Source organism: Dasypus novemcinctus, chromosome 5 (genome assembly GCF_030445035.2).
Source record: "Dasypus novemcinctus isolate mDasNov1 chromosome 5, mDasNov1.1.hap2, whole genome shotgun sequence".
In the NCBI taxonomy this organism is placed as follows: Eukaryota; Metazoa; Chordata; class Mammalia; order Cingulata; family Dasypodidae; genus Dasypus; species Dasypus novemcinctus.
In genome coordinates, this window is record NC_080677.1 from 157,223,841 (window position 1) to 157,240,509 (window position 16,669).

A 16,669-nucleotide genomic window follows, 5' to 3' on the forward strand; every position below is an offset into this window, starting at 1 on the left:
GGGGTGAAGCGGTCATGATAAGATCAGCAACTCTCACTGTCATAAGCCAACTGTCACATCTCTTTGGCTCTAAAATAAGCCCCTCGGTCTGAGGCAATGTTGTATGGGATACCATATTGCTGAATCAGGCATTTTGATGGTGGTATAGTGGGGCTGGCAGAGGCACTGTGGGCAGGGAAGACAAACCCATATTTGGGGTAGATATCAGTTCCAGTAAGGAGGAACATTTTGGAAAGGATCTGATGTAACTGACCTGCCAAAAGGGCTTGGTTGGTGCCCCCAAGGATGGTGCCATATGACTGGGCATTCAACAATAGCATCAGGTAGAGCAGCATCAGCAAGAGGGCCCATGTGGCTGAGCCCACTCAGCCTCCATCCCTGCCACCTTCTTCATCTTTTCTTATAAATGGTCATTCAGTCTCAACACTTTCAGTGAAGGGGCACTTATAACCTACAAAGGGGCTTGTCTCCACTGTTGGCTGCTGTCCTAAACAAAGCAATGGAGTGGCCTTTTAAAGGCACAGCTGAAGTACCAGCTTGGTGGTGACACCTGTGTGGTGGTTTGAAGCTGTATGTACCCCAGAAAAAACATGTTCTTAAGCTTAATCCATTCCTCGTGTGTGAACCCATTATAAGTAGGACCATTTGATGAGGTTATTTCAGTTGAGGTGTGGCCCCCTCAATCAGGATGGGTCTTAATCCTATTACTGGAGTCCTTTAAAAGTGGAATGAAATTCAGACAGAGAGAGCAATAGAAAGTCACAGGAAGCAAGAGGCTGGATGATGAGAGAACCCAGATAAGAAAGGAAAGACCAGAAGATGCTGCCATGTGCCTTGCCATATGACAGAGGAGCCAGGGATCCACCGGCAGTCAGCCCCAGAATGCCAGGCTTAGGGAAGAAAGCATCACCTTGATGATGACTTGATTTGGACTTTCTTTTGGGCTCAGAACCATGAGCAAATCAATTTCCATTGTTTAACTTGGCCCATTTCGTGGTATTTGCTTGAGCAGCCTAGGAAACAAGGAACCAACAACCTGTGTGGATGGGGTGCCATGTTCCAGGCTGTGGCATGTGCCCTAAATCAACACCCATGATATGGGCTCTGACCCTAAAGGTAAAGGAATGGCTATGGGAACCAAGAGTTGCAAGTAGAAGTGGCCACTCTTACCATGGCTGCAGGAGCTGGCTTGGAGGAAGTCTGTGCTTCCTCTGGGCTCTCAAGTTTATAGAGGTCCTGGCTCTCAGAAGTGGAATGTTCCACCAGGTGATATTAAACTTTAAGAACAATTTGGAGTTTCCTGTGCAAAAGGCCAACAGACAAGGAAAGGAACCATGATCCTAGCAGGGGAAACTGATCCTGATCATCAGAAGAAGGAAGGGTGGCTGTTACATGGTAGGATAAGGGGAGAATGTGTTTGGAAACCAGTTTTCCACTAGGAAATTGCTTGGTACCTTCTCACCCAATTTTGACGATAAAGGTAGAAATAAAGTAGCCACCAAAAGGGTATCATGTCAGAAGCTCCAAGCCCTCAGCAAAGAGGGCCTCGATGGACCCACTAACTCAGCTGTCTTGATCAGCAGGGATACTAGTGAAGGATGAGGGAGTTCTGGAATGGGTAGATGCTGAAGAGATAATGAGTATCAGTTGCAGCCTTGTGAACAGCTGCCGGGCTGGGGAGTGTTACTTTTGTGTCTTACCTTCCTCTTGCAAGTTTCCTCAAGAAAAGAGGTCCACCAAAATCCTGGAGGAGCAGCCTCCAGGTGTACTGCATGATCCTAATGGATTTGAGTTGTGCAAGAGGTGGACGGCAGTGAGTGCTGTGGTGACTGTCCGGATTCCCTGCCCTCACCCCAGACCCACCCAAGACTAAAGCACCCATTTCCTTGGCTGCTGGAGTTTTAGTAGCTGACAGCCCTCAACTGAAGGCTTGAAGGCCAGTCCCTCCTCCTAGAGACAGGCCACATCTGGTGACTTGCCAACGTGGGGATAATGAACGATAGATATAGGGGTATAAAGGCCCAGATACCTTGCCTCAATACAGGAGAGTATGGGGACCCAGACCCCTTACTCTCCATGGGATGGCTTGCACTGTAATTGTGCCTGCACTGTAATTTGGCTTGTGTCTTCCAATAATCCTGTGGCCTTCATGCCTCAGAGGGCCCTCCCCAATAAATTTCTTCCATGCATTTCTCCATCTTGGAGACCCTGGGTCCCCCCTGCATGGTTCAACAGAAAGTGTCAGATAACAAACCACTGTTGACTGGGTGATTCAACAATTTTGCTCCTTTTCTAGACACTCTTCTAGAAGTTAGAGAGAGAGAGCTTTGAAGGAGACATAAAAGGAGCCCTGACTTCCTGGAGCTTATCTCCTAGTGGCCAGAGACAGGCTATAAACAAGGAAAAGACCAGCAGTAATAAGTGCGACAGGGAGCTAACTGTAGATTGGATGCTTAGGAAGGGCCTCTCTGAGTCAGTGTCATTTAAGCTGAGAGTTGAAGGTCAGTTAGTGTTTCAAGGAAAAATTCGAAGAAGTTAGCTGGGAAGTCTTCAAGTTTAAATATTATTACATACCTGTTGCTTGGAAAATCTCTGGTTTAATATTCAGATTTCACCATCCGATGAAGCAACGGGAGATTCTGACCCCTGGCATGAATTTGACCAATGAAGTCAAGAACGCTCAGATCTTGGTGGAAGCTGGTTTTTTCCAGCTTTGCAAACCAAGCTCAATTATCCTCAACTCTGGCAGGTTCTCACATCGGGTCTAGCTAATCCCCCCACCATTCTGCAGCTGATGAAATGTGCAGGTGAAGTAAGGCACCTGAAGACGTTTCCCGGCTCCCAGGACTGAAGGGTGGGTGCTGATCCTCCCCAGCCTGAAAGCCAACGGCTAGGACTGTGTGGTAGGCCCAGCACGCCACCTACCCATGCATTCAGGGACTTCTCTTGGATGAAGCACCCATCGGTGTAGACCACTTCCTGACACACTGCAAGTCCAGGCTGCTCTGGAGGTGGAGGGTCCTCGAGGCAAACGATTCTAAGTCCAAACGTCTAATGCCTTTTGCCTTTGAGGCCTTCTGCTTTTTCACTGGGACGGACCGTTAACGTCCTGGCATGGAATACCCTAACCTCATTACACATCTGCCACCTCAGTTTAGGGACAGAATCCAGCTCTGGTCCCTATACACTCCACCACCCTAAATTACCCAGCCTTGGCCCCTAAACACTTTACCACCTTCTCTTCCTTCCCAAATATTTTTTCTCCACTCCATCAGCCCCCACTGTTTTTCCAGAGCTGGGGCTCTTGTTGGTAGGGTGTCTACCAGGGGGGACCAGGGGGGTGAAGACGGCCTAAAGCACAAAGGTAAAGAGCACTGGGCACCCGGGGCCTGTGCGCTCTCCTTCCATTTGGATTCTTTGAGCTGGACCTTCCCAGAGCAATTTCTGGGTTCCCAGTGAGTATTCAAGTAGTCTGTCCTATTTGGGTTCTGCCGAGGAAATGGAAGTCTCCAATATGCTATTTTATTTTCTTTATTTTTAAAAAAATGTTACATTCAAAAAATATGAGGTCCCCATATACCCCCATCCCCCCTAACCCACTCCTCCCACATCAACAACCTCTTTCATCATCATGGCACATTCATTGCATTTGGTGAAGACATTTGAGAGCACTGCTGCACCACATGGATATTACGTTATAGTTTACACTCTTCCCCCAGTTGACCCAGTGGGCCATGGCAGGACATACAATGTCCAGCATCTGTCCCTGCAGTACCACCCAGGACAACTCCAAGTCCTGAAAATGCCCCACATCACATCTCTTCTTCCTCTCCCTACCCTCAGCAGCTACGGTGGCCACTTCCCCCACATCAGTGCTACAATTTCTTCCATTACTGGGCACAACAGTTTGCATAGTAGAATATCAGTAAGTCCACTCTCGTCCGTACTCCATTCCTCCCACCTGTGAGACCTCGGTGGAGCCTGAAGGTTGTGTAGGTAGACGCTACCTGTCGGGAAGCTCGTGGAGAAACACGCGTCGCTTTGGGCACGCATCTTGTCTGGCTGCTGGCTGTGGCAGATGTTGTGACATCTGCCCAGCCGCTCCTTAGCTCGACCCGGTGAAGGGTCACCGCCCGGGAGGGGGGATGAGTGTGGCTGAACAAGGCGGTGCAGGAAGGCGCTTGCAGGGCGCAGCGGGCGGCGGCGGGTGGCCCGAGCCAGCGGAGGACGGAGGGGCCAGCGGCACGAGCCACCGCGGGGACCCGGGCCTCGGGGCCCGGGGGCGCGGCCGGGGCGGGGCGAGGGCGGTCCCCAAGCTGTCCCCTGCCGCGCGGCCGCGCTCCGCCCGCGCGCTGTTGACCCGCGCGTCCTAGCAACAGGCGCGCGACGGCGCGGGCCGGAGCGGCGGCGGTGAGTGCGGGCGGCGCGGGGGGCTGGGGGCGCTCCACTCCCGCGGCCCGGCGCCCCGCACCGCCAGGCTGCGCCCGCGGGCCCTGCGTCGGCGCCTCCGCTGGCCCCGGGTCCCCGCGTCCCCTCCCTGCGGGAGCCCGGCCTGCCCCGGCCCGCGCCCCCAGCCCCCTCGCCCCTGCCCCGCACGTCGCCTCCCTTGGGTCCCGCCCTGCCCTGCCTCCCTCCCGCGCCGCCCCGCAGCCCTGCCGCCTTCCCGCGTCCCGTCGTCCTCGCCCCCTCTGCCCCCGAGCTGGACCCGCGCCCTCCCCGCCCGGGCGCCCCCACTCGTGGGCCTGGCGGTGCCGCCTCCTGGGACTTCACGCAGCGTTTGGGTTTGGTCTTTAGGGCCTGTCGCTGTGGGTTCTGTGAGTCGAGTTGTCCTGCAGGTCTTACTGAAGAGCTCCACCGCCCTCAGAATAGCGGGGTGCCCCCCCTCCCCCCATGTCTGGCTCTCGGAGCAGGTGCTGACATTTACTAAGCCTCCGAGAGGACTCGGCTTTCCCTCTCATAAGCATCACAGAAATGATCACGAATGGGCTTCATTTAGTTATTCATGACACCGGCAGCTAGGAAGGTGGCCCTGACAAATTCCATTTTATACATTTCATTGGTAGAGGAGGTGAGGGCAAAGTGATGGACACAGACGCACACGAGAACTTTTTTGTCTTTCATGGTGAAGTTGCTTGTCTTTAACCTTTTTACTTTTAATTCAAAGGTGGACACTATGTATGCCCGTTTGGGCTTCCTAATTATGGCTCTGAGGCAAGAACTCAAGGGCACCAAAATAATGTAAGGGATGGACATTGGATGGAACTGACAAGCAGTGGACTTGATGAAAAGTACTCTTTTTTGCATTTTTACCTGAGTTATTCTGACCATTTCGGCATGGCTGGAAACAATGGAATAATGCCATACCTTTGGTTCCTTTGGTAAAAAATTAAGGCACCATCAGACATTTCTCATACCTGAGATGAAAAACACCAGCTTTTCCAATTAAAAAAAAAAAAACTCATTCACTTACATCCGCCCTTCTTTTCTTTAACCAATATTCTACTTGAGATTTTGCTCCACTTCTTTTCCCCATAATATTGCATTTTCTTTCTGTTTGTTATAGGCTGCACAGAAGTTCCTCAGCTTTCTACTAACCGGCCTTTTTGAAGTTTCACTAGACTCAGAAAAACAATTTGAATAGGTTCAGGTATAATTTACTTACATTTCTATAAATTTTATTATGTCTAAAAGAAGAACATTTTGTATTTTGTAGCTTCTTTTAAAGGGTCTTTAAAAAAATTGCTATATGTTATTTTGACTATCATGTAGTATGTTGATTGTTATATAGTCTGTAATTTCACCTTTTTCTCTGAGAAGATGCAAGAAAGAAATGATGGATACTCTGTCTTTATAGGATTATGAAAACAAATATTACAGTTAAGATTACAAAACGGATTTGCCTGCCGAAGCCATTCTGTATAAGTAAAACTTTTCGCAATTGTTCTCATACTATTATCAAATTCAGGAGTATCGCAAGTACACATCAGTACATGCTTTTATGATCAGAATCTAAAACATTTTTCATGAACTACCCATAGAAGCAAAACACTGGAATACTTAAAAAAAGGGCACAATAAATTTGTACCCAAACTTTATGCATTTTAGTTCGCTTTTAAAATTTTTTATATACCGTTAAAATGGTAGTTTTCAACCCTATCTGATGTAACACTGTTTTTATAACATTTATAATGCCTGTTTTTCCTTAAAACATCATAGATAATCATAATTTTTTACATCAATATATAGTGCTCTAACTGCGAAACAAAGGGAAATTAAAAGGAAAAGAATTGCAATCAGATAGCCACATGTGAGTGCTTGGGTAGCTCTACACTGGACTGCAGACTGAAGTAGTCAGACGCTCCCGCCTTACATGAAATCACTGTGCATGCCGCAGCTCCAGATGCCAGCTGGTGCAGATGTGTGGTTGGCAACTTTAATCGTGTGCATAGCATTGCCACCAATGATGTGATTTTCCAAACTTCTGAGCTCTTGGTCAAGTTCCATCTCAAACAAAGTATGTACAATTTTTCCTTTGATTTATAGGATGGTTGCAATCCTGGAAAATTCAGTGTATATTAAAATTGTGAAAAAAATACTCTGATTATTTGTAAAATAGAATACGTTCTTGGTTTAAGTATTAATTATCTGAGGTTTTCTACCTATTGAATACCTGGAGGTTGCAGCACCATCCTTCCTTCTGGGCACCGTCTGCACATTGCACAACATCTTTGGTCCTAGCCACTAAATGCCAATGATGTCCCCTTGCCATCGTTTTGCTAATAAAGTCTTTAGAATATTTCTGTGCAGCTTTGCAGGAGGCTGGACTGCTCCTATTGAGACCTACTGATTTGATGCCTGTGTTACTGGATTTCAAGATTTAATACAGTACAGAAAGTAAACTCTCCAATTCATTTCTGATAAATTCTTGTACTTCTGAGACATTCCAATAATAATGCGGAAATATTCTATATTTCACTTGATAATTTTCATCTTCTAAGATTCTAGAAGAAAGGTTTTAATTATCAGTGTTATTACAAATGGGAAAACAAACAAGTGTCAATTATCTGAAAAAAAGCCTTAAATGACAGTTATGAATTGATTGATATCAGAGCTGGTCATTTAACTTGGTTGTTATTTAATGTTACTGCTAATGACTATAATCTTTTTAAAGATCTTCTTTTAAAGACTAAGTTCTATTTAGACAAAGTGAAATTTGTTTCATTTGAATTTTTATTTTAATGGTAGATTATTTCAATAATCAGTAAGAAAGATAAAAGACTCATACCTGTCTCTCATTGGCCCTTACATATCTTAATAACAATATTATCTTCAGCAGGATGTATAGTCAGGGAATGCAGTATTTGGATTACTCAGATATCCTGCTTAATAGGAGCAATGCATGCTATTTCAATTTCCAGAGAAATTAAAATGATATTGCACAATAACATCCTTATTCTATTTCTTATTATTTCAGAAGATACTTTGGGAACTTGCCAAGCTCTCAGAATCATTATGTTCATCATGGCACTGACTCTGATGCAGATATTCTAACTATTAGAAAGCTGAGGAGCAGAATTCAGTTTAAACAGCAGAATTCTCAGTAATGTGTGGCCTAATCCACAGACCCTTGCTCACGTAAACTCCCAGCTTCCAGCAGGGCTGTGAACCAAAGTCTCCATCCCAACCAAATCTAATTCTTCTTATCTGCTCTTAGAGTTTTCTGTTTTGATTTTCTGCCAATTATTTGAATGATCTCTCTGAGACCCAGAGAAATTGAAAAGAAGCTGTTGATTTCAGGCCAGGCAGTTTTGCTTAGAGCTGGTTCAGAGATAGTTATTCGAATTGTATTTTAATTTTTTGAATTGAAGAGCAATGAGATAGTAGAAAACAAACCTCTAAGATGAATAAGCAACATGTGGGTTTGGGTAGCACTAGTTTAAAATGGTGGAAATGACCGTCTCCCTCTTTCCCTCTGACGTAGGGTGAGTGTAAAAGTGAGACGCGAGCCCTGACGGACCCATGGGGGCGGCGCTGACCAGGTCAGCCCAGTGGATTGCAGCTGGCTATGGCGCCGGAACTCTGGAAATGACCCCTCTGAATGAAGCGATTTTAAATGAAATTATTGTGTTTGTGGAGAGTTTTATCTATAACTATCCCCAAGAGGCAAAATTCGTGTTCATAGAACCACTCGAATGGAAAACAAGTCTGGACCCCTCTGCGTTTGAATCAGGGTATATTGTCAGGTAAGTTCATTAATTGCTTCTGGAATTTAATATCATCGTTATCCACTTAAAAAAAAAATTGGTTGTAGGTTTTAGGCAAGTCACTTAATCTCTCTGAATTTCAGAAGTCACCTAAACCAGGGATGGTAATCCAAAGGCTCTCGGATGCAATCTGAGGTTATTTTGTTGGGCCAACACAGAATTTGTCTAACTTTAAAATGTAAATGTTAGTTTCTTTTGACCACCTTCTCCAGGCTTTATGCCTGGATTCTGTTCATCTGCTTTACCTGCCAGGCCCAGCAGGCACTGGGCTGTGACCTCTAACACAGATATAATCCCTTTGGGTATTTGTTTTGTGTTTTTTTGTCTTTATTTTTTTAATATTACATCCAAAAAATATGAGGTCCCCATATACCCCCCATCCCCCTCACCCCACTCCTCCCCCCATAACAACAATCTCCTCCATCATCATGAGACATTCATTGCATTTGGTGAATACATCTCTGAGCACCACTGCACCTCATGGTCAATGGTCCACACCATAGCCCACACTCTCCCCCAGTCCACCCAGTGGGCCATGGGAGGACAGACAATGTCTGGTAACTGTCCCTGCAGCACCACCCTTTGGATATTTGAATCTATCCATTCCTGGGGGTGGCCAGGGAAGGGTGATGATTTTTGCTGAATAGAAGGGAAAGACTTAACAATTGGAGTAGCCCCCCGAATTTCCAAAGTAGAAATTAAAACAAAACAGTATGACATCCTTCATCTTCCTCAACCAGTGGGTTATCAAGTTTTCTTATTCTGAATGTGGCTAAAAAAATTATTTCGAATTTGTATGGGTGGAAATTCTTTTGGTCCAGCTGCAGGTTTATATATATTTTGTCACTCAAATCCTCTTTTCTACCAGATTTGTCTTTGGTTTTGCATATGTACTTTTAAATTCTGACCTTATCAGAAACAATTGCCTAACTAGCCGAATCTTCATGTAGATGCCTTTTTTCTTTTTCTTCTTTGGAAGTATTTGGGAGAATAAAGCCCGAATTTTATGTTTAGAACTGTCAAACCATTCTTGAACTGCATTTGACGAGCTATTTAGCTTTGATATCATGGTCTACCTTCTGTCTGAGGTTTTTGAAATCTTTGCTTTTTAGTGAGATTTTAAATTTCTATTTGTGCCTATCATCACTTTTCCAAAGTGCTTGTCATTCCTGGGACATTTACCCACTTTTTGTTGTTCCCTCCTAAATTCAGCATAGTATCACAGATTGAGTTTCTGCAGTTTTGAAAGATGAACTTGCCTGCAAAGCCATTTAAATACACTTTAACTACTTGGTACAAAAGTGGATTTCAAGTACATGTCTGAATCAAGTAGATCAAGACTGCCATTGTGTCTTACCTCTGTACTAATTTTGTGTTCCGAGGTATACAAACAGGAGCACACCTCCACCTGGGTAGGTGGGCTGACCCCATTCTTCAAAGTTTGCTCTTTTGCTTCTCTTTTGCTACCCTTGTCCAAACACTTTTTGCTATATTTCCATTCTTATATCTCTGCTTCATGCACAGTATTCCCCTAAGAAGGATTTTTTTTAGCTGTTAAAAAGTCCTTTATTGTAAAATTATAAAATAAATAGAAAACTAGAAATTACAAATTTTAAAAGAGAGTTCAAGGCCACTTATAAAAAATAGATAGCATAGCAACAAACATTTATAAATGTATATAATAACTCAAATATAATGGAAGTTAATTAGAACATAATTCTAATTTTTATATTACTGCTCTAACAGAGATAATAATCTCTAAGAATGAAATAAATGATTGGTATGGTTATTTAATTTCCCCTTAGACCATAATTCTTTCTGGAGAATATAATTCCTATTCGGGAATTCTTCATATCTTATTGGAATGAATTACAGCGGATAACAATTTGCCAACTCATAATTTTATGAGGCAGAAAAACTCAAAATCTTGTTCAATAGTAGTCATGCTAAATCAATATTGATCTAGATAGGTCATTTTAATTAAAGAGTATGAATAAAAAAGGATTAAAGAAAAATGAAGTATCCAAAAAAAAAATCTCTTCTCCAGTCCTCCTCAATAAAAGCAAGAGTTTATTTTGTATGAAAAAGTTACGGAATACTGATCACAAGAACAATTTGCCAGTTGTAACGAGTAATTATTGTTCATATATGTTATTTTACATTTATCTGGTCTACTCCAGTTATTTTTTGGTTACTATTTACACGAAATACCTTTTTCCAACCGTTCACTTTGAACCTGGTTGTGTCCTTACATCTGTTTTGTAGACAATGTAAAGATGGCTCATGATTTTTTATCCATTCTATTAGTCTGTGTCTTTTGATATGGGAGGTCAGTCCAGTAGCATTCAGTGTAATTACTGTAAAGGCATTACTTTCTTACTTCATTCTGTCCTCCAGCTCTCTGTAGGGCGGAGAGCTGAAGGACAGATTATCTAGAAAGAATTACGGCCTAAGTGGAAGTTAAATAACTATGCCAAGGACAGAATGAATGAAGTATAGTTCATTCTCTGTTGTCATATCATCCTATTGTCTGTTTTCTTATCCTTTAGTTTACCCTTCCTAATAATCTTCATTTCTAAACTCTTCTCCAAATCTCTCATCCTTATTTTTTCCTTTCAGGTTGCAGCACCCCCTTTAGTATCTCTTGTAAATCTGGTCTTTTGGTAACATATTCTATCAGTTTTTGTTTGTCTGTGAAAACTGTGGACTCACCCTCACTTTTGAAGGACAGCTTTGCTGGATACAGAATTCCTGGCTGGCAGGTTTTCTCTTTCAGTATCTTAAATACATCATATAGCTTTCTTCTCTCCTCAGTGGTTTCTCATGAGAGGTTGGCACTTAATCTTATCGAGTTTCCCCTGTATGTGATGCTTTGCTTTTCTCTTGCTGCTTTCAGAATCCTCTCTTTATCTCTGATGTTTGTCATTCTGAATAGTAGGTATCTCAGGGTAGGTCTATTCATATTTATTCTGTTTGGGTGCATATGTCCATCATAAGGTTTGGGAAGTTTCCTGTCGTTATTTCCTCAAATAGTCTTTCTGCCCCTTTTCCATTCTCTTCTCCTTCTGGAACACCAATAATGCAAATGTTTGTACAGTTGATGTTGTCATTCAATTCCCTGAGACTCTGTTCTGTTTTCCTCCCTTTCTGTTCTCCTATCTTTTCCAGTTCAAGTGTTCTGTCTTTGAAATCACGAATTCTGTCTTCAAGCAATTCAAATCTTCTCTTATGTTCCTCTAATGTATTTCTTTTTTAATTTATTTCTCTCCTCTTCTGTGCCCCCCCCCACCCAGTTGTCTGCTCTCTGTGTGTTCTTGTGACTGCTTCTATCCTTAGCAGCAGCACCAGGAATCTGTGTTTCTTTTTGTTGTGTCATCTTGTTGTGTCAGCTCTCCTTGTGTGCAGTGCCATTCTTGGGCAGGCTGCACTTTCTTTCATGCTGGGCAGCTGTCCTTATGGGGCGCACTCCTTGTGTGTGGGGCTCCCCTATGCGGGGGACACCCCTGCGTGGCATAGCACTCCTTGTGTGCATCAGCACAGCACATGGGCCAGCTCCACATGGATCAAGGAGGCCCGGGGTTTGAAGCGTGGACCTCCCATGTGGTAGGCGGGTGCCATATCCATTGGACCAAGTCCGCTTCCCTCTAATATATTTTTAATCTCATCCATCATGTCTTTCATTTCCATAAGGTCTACTACTTTTCTTTGCAGGCTTTCAAATTGTTCTTGACTCTCCGATGTCTTCCTAATATCCTTTATTTCTTTAAGTCATATTGCCTTTAAATTCTTTGAAGTGATTTAGGAGAGTTGTGTGATTATCACTGATTAATTGTATTAAATCCTGTATCCCTTTAGAATACTTGGTTTGTTCTTTTGGCTGGGCCATCTCTTCCTGTTTGCTAGCATGGTTTATAATTTTTTCTGACTGTCTAGGCCTCTGAATATGTTGGTGAATTTACTCTGATGGCCAATGTCTACTCTCTCTTGCCTATTTTTTTTTCATAGCTCTTCTTTGATAATTGGTTCAACTTATTCTCAGTCTTTAAAATTGCCCAGGTTAAGTTTTCAAAATTGGGCCAGTGAGGTGCAGATTTTCTCCCAGGGGTTGGATAAAGAGAGCATGAACAGTTTTCGTTCATGCAATTTCCAGGTCATCCAGCAGACAGTGCTAGTCAGGGGACCTTTCCAGGGGGATGTTTCTGTCTTGGCTCTCCTGTGTTCCTGCATTGAATTTCGAGTTTGGAGATTCAAAGCAGGCTCTGCTAGCTGAATTCCCTGAAGGAAAGCACCTTGACGTCCCCTCCCTTTTCCCTTGAAACAGTTGACAGGGAGGAAGATAGCTGTTCCCCCTCTCAGTCAGCTGCAGGGAGGCAGGTGTTTTATTCCAGCTTAATATCTTGGGCCTGGGGGAGCCCTTCCGAGCCCCACAGGGCTTGGTACTCACAATTGTCATTTTCCTTCTTCATTTCTTTGTCCCTCACCCTCCTGGGAGTTGTGTAGCACTGTCCTGGTCTGCTGACCCCCAAAGCAGGTCCCTTGGACAGCTTTTGGCTTGTTCTCTGTTGTTTTTGTAAAATCATTCAGCTCTGCCTGTTAGTCTGTCACCATCTTCCTACAATCATCAGGGAACATGTATATTTTGAAACCACTACCCCTTGATTTTTGTATTTCTATTTCGTATTTCTGTGAAATTCACTATGCATCTTTGCCTTGGGACAATTTTCTACCCATTGTTTTTATTTCTGACCTTTGCTGATGACATCTTTAAAGTTGGAAGGGGGAAGAAGGGTTGGTGGCATCACTTGTATTTGAAGGAAACCATGCCTGGTTGGCCTTGATGAAAACCTGGTAGGGACTGTTTGCCCTGGGCAGGACAAGGATACAGCTGAGATTTTGTTAATAGTGGAAAATAGGAAGTGCTCTCCCTTGCAGGTCAGGTCTACCATACAAACTCCTTGCTCCATGCCTCAAACCAAAGAACATTCAGCAACCCATAGCCACTCTGCTACCTCTAGCAAAATAACAACAAGTGGTGTAAACAGGAGAGGCCCTCATTGGACAGAGGAGTTTACTTTTAAGACATAGTTCCAAACACCTTGTGCTGCGCCCCTTGGCTCATCAGCACTTGTATCTTTTCTGCTTAACTGCTGGCCCATACCACAGTTAAAACATTTATTTAAAGTGGAGAGGCTGTTCTCCTTCAAAAATGGAGCTGGGCCTTATAAGTCCATGTGTTGGGAGGGCCAAGGTCATCAAGATGGCTTTGAACCTGGAGTTTTTAGGCAAGTTTCTACCAAACAGGAACTTCCTTTGATGTGTTAAAAGAAGGGCATAGGGAGTGGATGTAGCTCAAGTGGTTGAGTGCCTGCTTCCCATGTATGAGATCCCCGTTTCAATCCCTGGTACATCCTAAAAACAAACAAACAAACTTAAAAACCAGCTCTCATTGGGGAGCAGATATAGCTTAGTGGTTGAGCACTTGCTCCCCCCCCCAAAAAGAAGGGCACATTCTTCTTCTTGTGGCTGTCCGTCCTCTTAGACATCCCTGTTCCAAAATAGACCAGTTTTATCTTTCCTGCAAGTTTGTTGAAGTAGGTAAGCTATCTCTTTTTGTTGATCTCTGCGGTATTTGCGGGAATATGTTATACTTGTGGCCTCTCTTCTCACTTTGATGTTGCATATCCCCAAATGCCCTCTGTAGCGTTCAGTAAAAGTTTGATCAGCCTTCTTCTGAATTAGGCTAACAGGCATCTGATATTGAAATCAATCCTTTACTCACCTCCTCAAAAGGTTTAACTTTTCATGCACCGTCCTGCCTCCTTTTGCGCTGATTGTCATCATTGAGTAGAGAGGCACTGCGCTTGGCCCACATTGCGTGGTTCATTCTTTTCCTTTAGAACCATTTCCAGGGTACGGCTGTTCTGCCCATCTTGACATTTGTCACCCTCTCCATTTTCAATTTAAGGAGAAAATACTTCTACTTTCATTTTTATGGAAATGGTTGGCTTCTTCTAATTACCGTTTTCGTGGCTTTTGTTCTTAACAGACGGGCTGAAATTATCTTCCTAAAATCCCTCAGAATGAAGTCCTAATCCTTTGTAAACTAAGGCCGATTCTACTGGCACCAGTGTCTTTTGTTGGTACCCATTGCTGAGGTGCTTTGAATCTCTATAACATAGCTTTAGGAAATTTATGAATTGGATGAGCATTCGGAATCACTGTGAAAATGTCATTTCCTGTTCCCGCAACTACTCTTCTGTTGGAACTGAGTTTTTTATTGCATCATGTCTGCTTTAACATTGCCACATTTCAGTTGTGAATCTCATTTAGCTGTGTCTCAGAGATCTGTATGTGCTGAGACAAAACTGTGTGCTGGTAGGAATTCTTCATGGCTGGGAAATCAGGACACTGAGCTGTGGTCCTTTCCCCCAGAAATGCAGACTTTAGCAAGGGTTTTTACCTTTCTGGGCCCTAGTTTTCTGATCAACAAAATGAATTGCATCATCTCTAAGGTTTGGCCCCACTTTAAAATTGTATTGTTTTATGAGAATAATTATCTTACTTTGGTAAAATGTCTAAGTCACGGGAAGAATGTCGGTGGCCACACGTTTTGTTTTTGAGCTCTTTAAATATATTTAGTCCTTGAGAATTGCTAACTAGTTTCTTGACTACAGCCTCTTTTCTTATGTTATTATTTAGACATTCTTTTATTGAGTAATTACTAAGTTCTGGGCACTGAACTAACCCCTAGGGATTAAATAAATAAGGCATTTTCCTGCTCTCTGGTTTTCTAGTATAAGCTGAGAATTCCATCCCCCTTCCTCAAATTTCAGTTTCAGTCTCTCGATCAGCCCAGTAGATTGCATTTGCAGCCCATTCTTCTTGATCTTGCTGAGGTGGGTGCCGTAGTTTTCTTTCCAAGAGCTTATTCTCCAGGTGCTGCAAACTGTGAGCCCAGAAGCAGAAATGCCTCTTCTCCATCCTGTCTAGAGCTGGCCTCTTACTCCCATTTCCCTGTTAAGCTGCAGGCTTCGGCTGGAAGGAGCAGTGAACCTTGTCACCTGTGCTTCCAGCCTCCACTTTCTCACCAAGAGTTTCACTTTCTGGAGTGAAGTGGCCTGGTTTTGTTTAGCCATCGGTCACCCTATAACCTAGCCCCATCATCGTCCACTTACCGACCAGCCCTGGAAATCTCAATCCTAAGGACATTCTTCCAGAAGCCTTCTTTTAGAGAAAAAATACATTTTGTACACAACGCGTGTCATCCTTAAGTCTAGAAATCTTTTACTCATTCACTTACCCGCAGGTATGTATTGAGTGCCTTCTCCGTGTAGTTCTTATTTGAGGTCCTGGAGACAGAGCAGAGGGCAAGGCTGGTAAAGTGTCTGGTCGTTTCCATGGCTGTTGAAACAAGTTACCACAAACTTTGCACTTAAAACACACATTTATGGGGAAGTGGACTTGGCCCAGTGGATAGGGCGTCCGTCTACCACATGGGAGGTCCGCGGTTCAAACCCCGGGCCTCCTTGACCCGTGTGGAGCTGGCCCATGCGCAGTGCTGATGAGCGCAAGGAGTGCCCTGCCACGCAGAGGTGTCCCCCACGTAGGGGAGCCCCCCGCGCAAGGAGTGCGCCCCGTAAGGAGAGCTGCCCAGCGTGAAAGAAAGTGCAGCCTGCCCAGGAATGGTGCCGCACACATGGAGAGCTGACACAGCAAGATGATGCAACAAAAAGAAACACAGATTCCCGTGTCACTGACAACAGAAGCGGACAAAGACGACGACGCAGCAAATAGACACAGAGCACAGACAGCCGGGGCAGGGGGAAAGGGGAAATAAATAAATAAATCTTAAAAAAAAAACCAAAAACCCACACATTTATTATCTCCCAGGCCTCGCGGTCAGCACTCTAATTGGGTTGGCAGGGCTAGTGCCTTGTGGAGAGTCCCTTTCCTCGCCCTTCGCAGCTTCCGGAAGCCTCCGGCCCCACTCTCACCTCTGCTTCTGGCCCACATCACCCTCTCCACTTGGACCCTCCTCGTAAAAGGACCCTCGTGATTGCATGGGGTCCACCTGGATGATCCAGAAGAGTCTCCCCATACGAGCTCCTTGATGTCAGCTCCCTGCAGAGTCTCCTGCCTGGTGAGGTGACGTGGCCGTCCGTTCTGGAGAGCAGGACGAGGACCTCCCTGGGAGCTTCCCCTTCCACCCACACGGCCCCGTTATCTGGTTTCTGCTCTTGTGAAGCCGAGTCAGTAGTAGCAGCCTGCGTCTGTCAGGTTTACTGCTTCTGGTGACCTGGCCACATTCCACCGTTGTCTCTCTGCATTGCAAGTTAAAATATGCTTGATCAGGTCTTAAGATGTGGGCAGTTTTCTCAGGGATATCAGCAAGCAGTGAGAGCCTA

General features: G+C 44.4%; 1 protein-coding gene and 1 long non-coding RNA gene across 3 annotated transcripts in view; one reads left to right on the forward strand and one right to left on the reverse strand.

The window, feature by feature from the left end:
- Positions 1–4,366: 4,366 nt before the first annotated feature.
- ODAD2 (outer dynein arm docking complex subunit 2) overlaps positions 4,367–16,669 on the forward strand; it is a 171,055-nt gene continuing 158,752 nt past the window's right edge. Inside the window, exons 1-3 of the mRNA XM_058297773.2 lie at positions 4,367–4,410; positions 5,564–5,647; positions 7,982–8,243. Of these exons, the coding sequence (XP_058153756.1) occupies positions 8,020–8,243 (224 nt within the window). The 5' untranslated portion in view covers positions 4,367–4,410; positions 5,564–5,647; positions 7,982–8,019. The remainder of the gene's footprint in view (positions 4,411–5,563; positions 5,648–7,981; positions 8,244–16,669) is intronic.
- Positions 6,466–16,541, reverse strand: LOC111767133 (uncharacterized). 2 transcript variants are annotated; one of them, XR_002799025.2, is made up of 3 exons: positions 16,259–16,541; positions 15,565–15,613; positions 6,466–6,556 (listed from the first exon to the last, which is right to left on the reverse strand). It is a non-coding gene; the product is annotated as an uncharacterized lncRNA (long non-coding RNA). The 2 variants fall into 2 exon arrangements; XR_002799027.2 differs by having other exon boundaries at positions 15,565–15,665.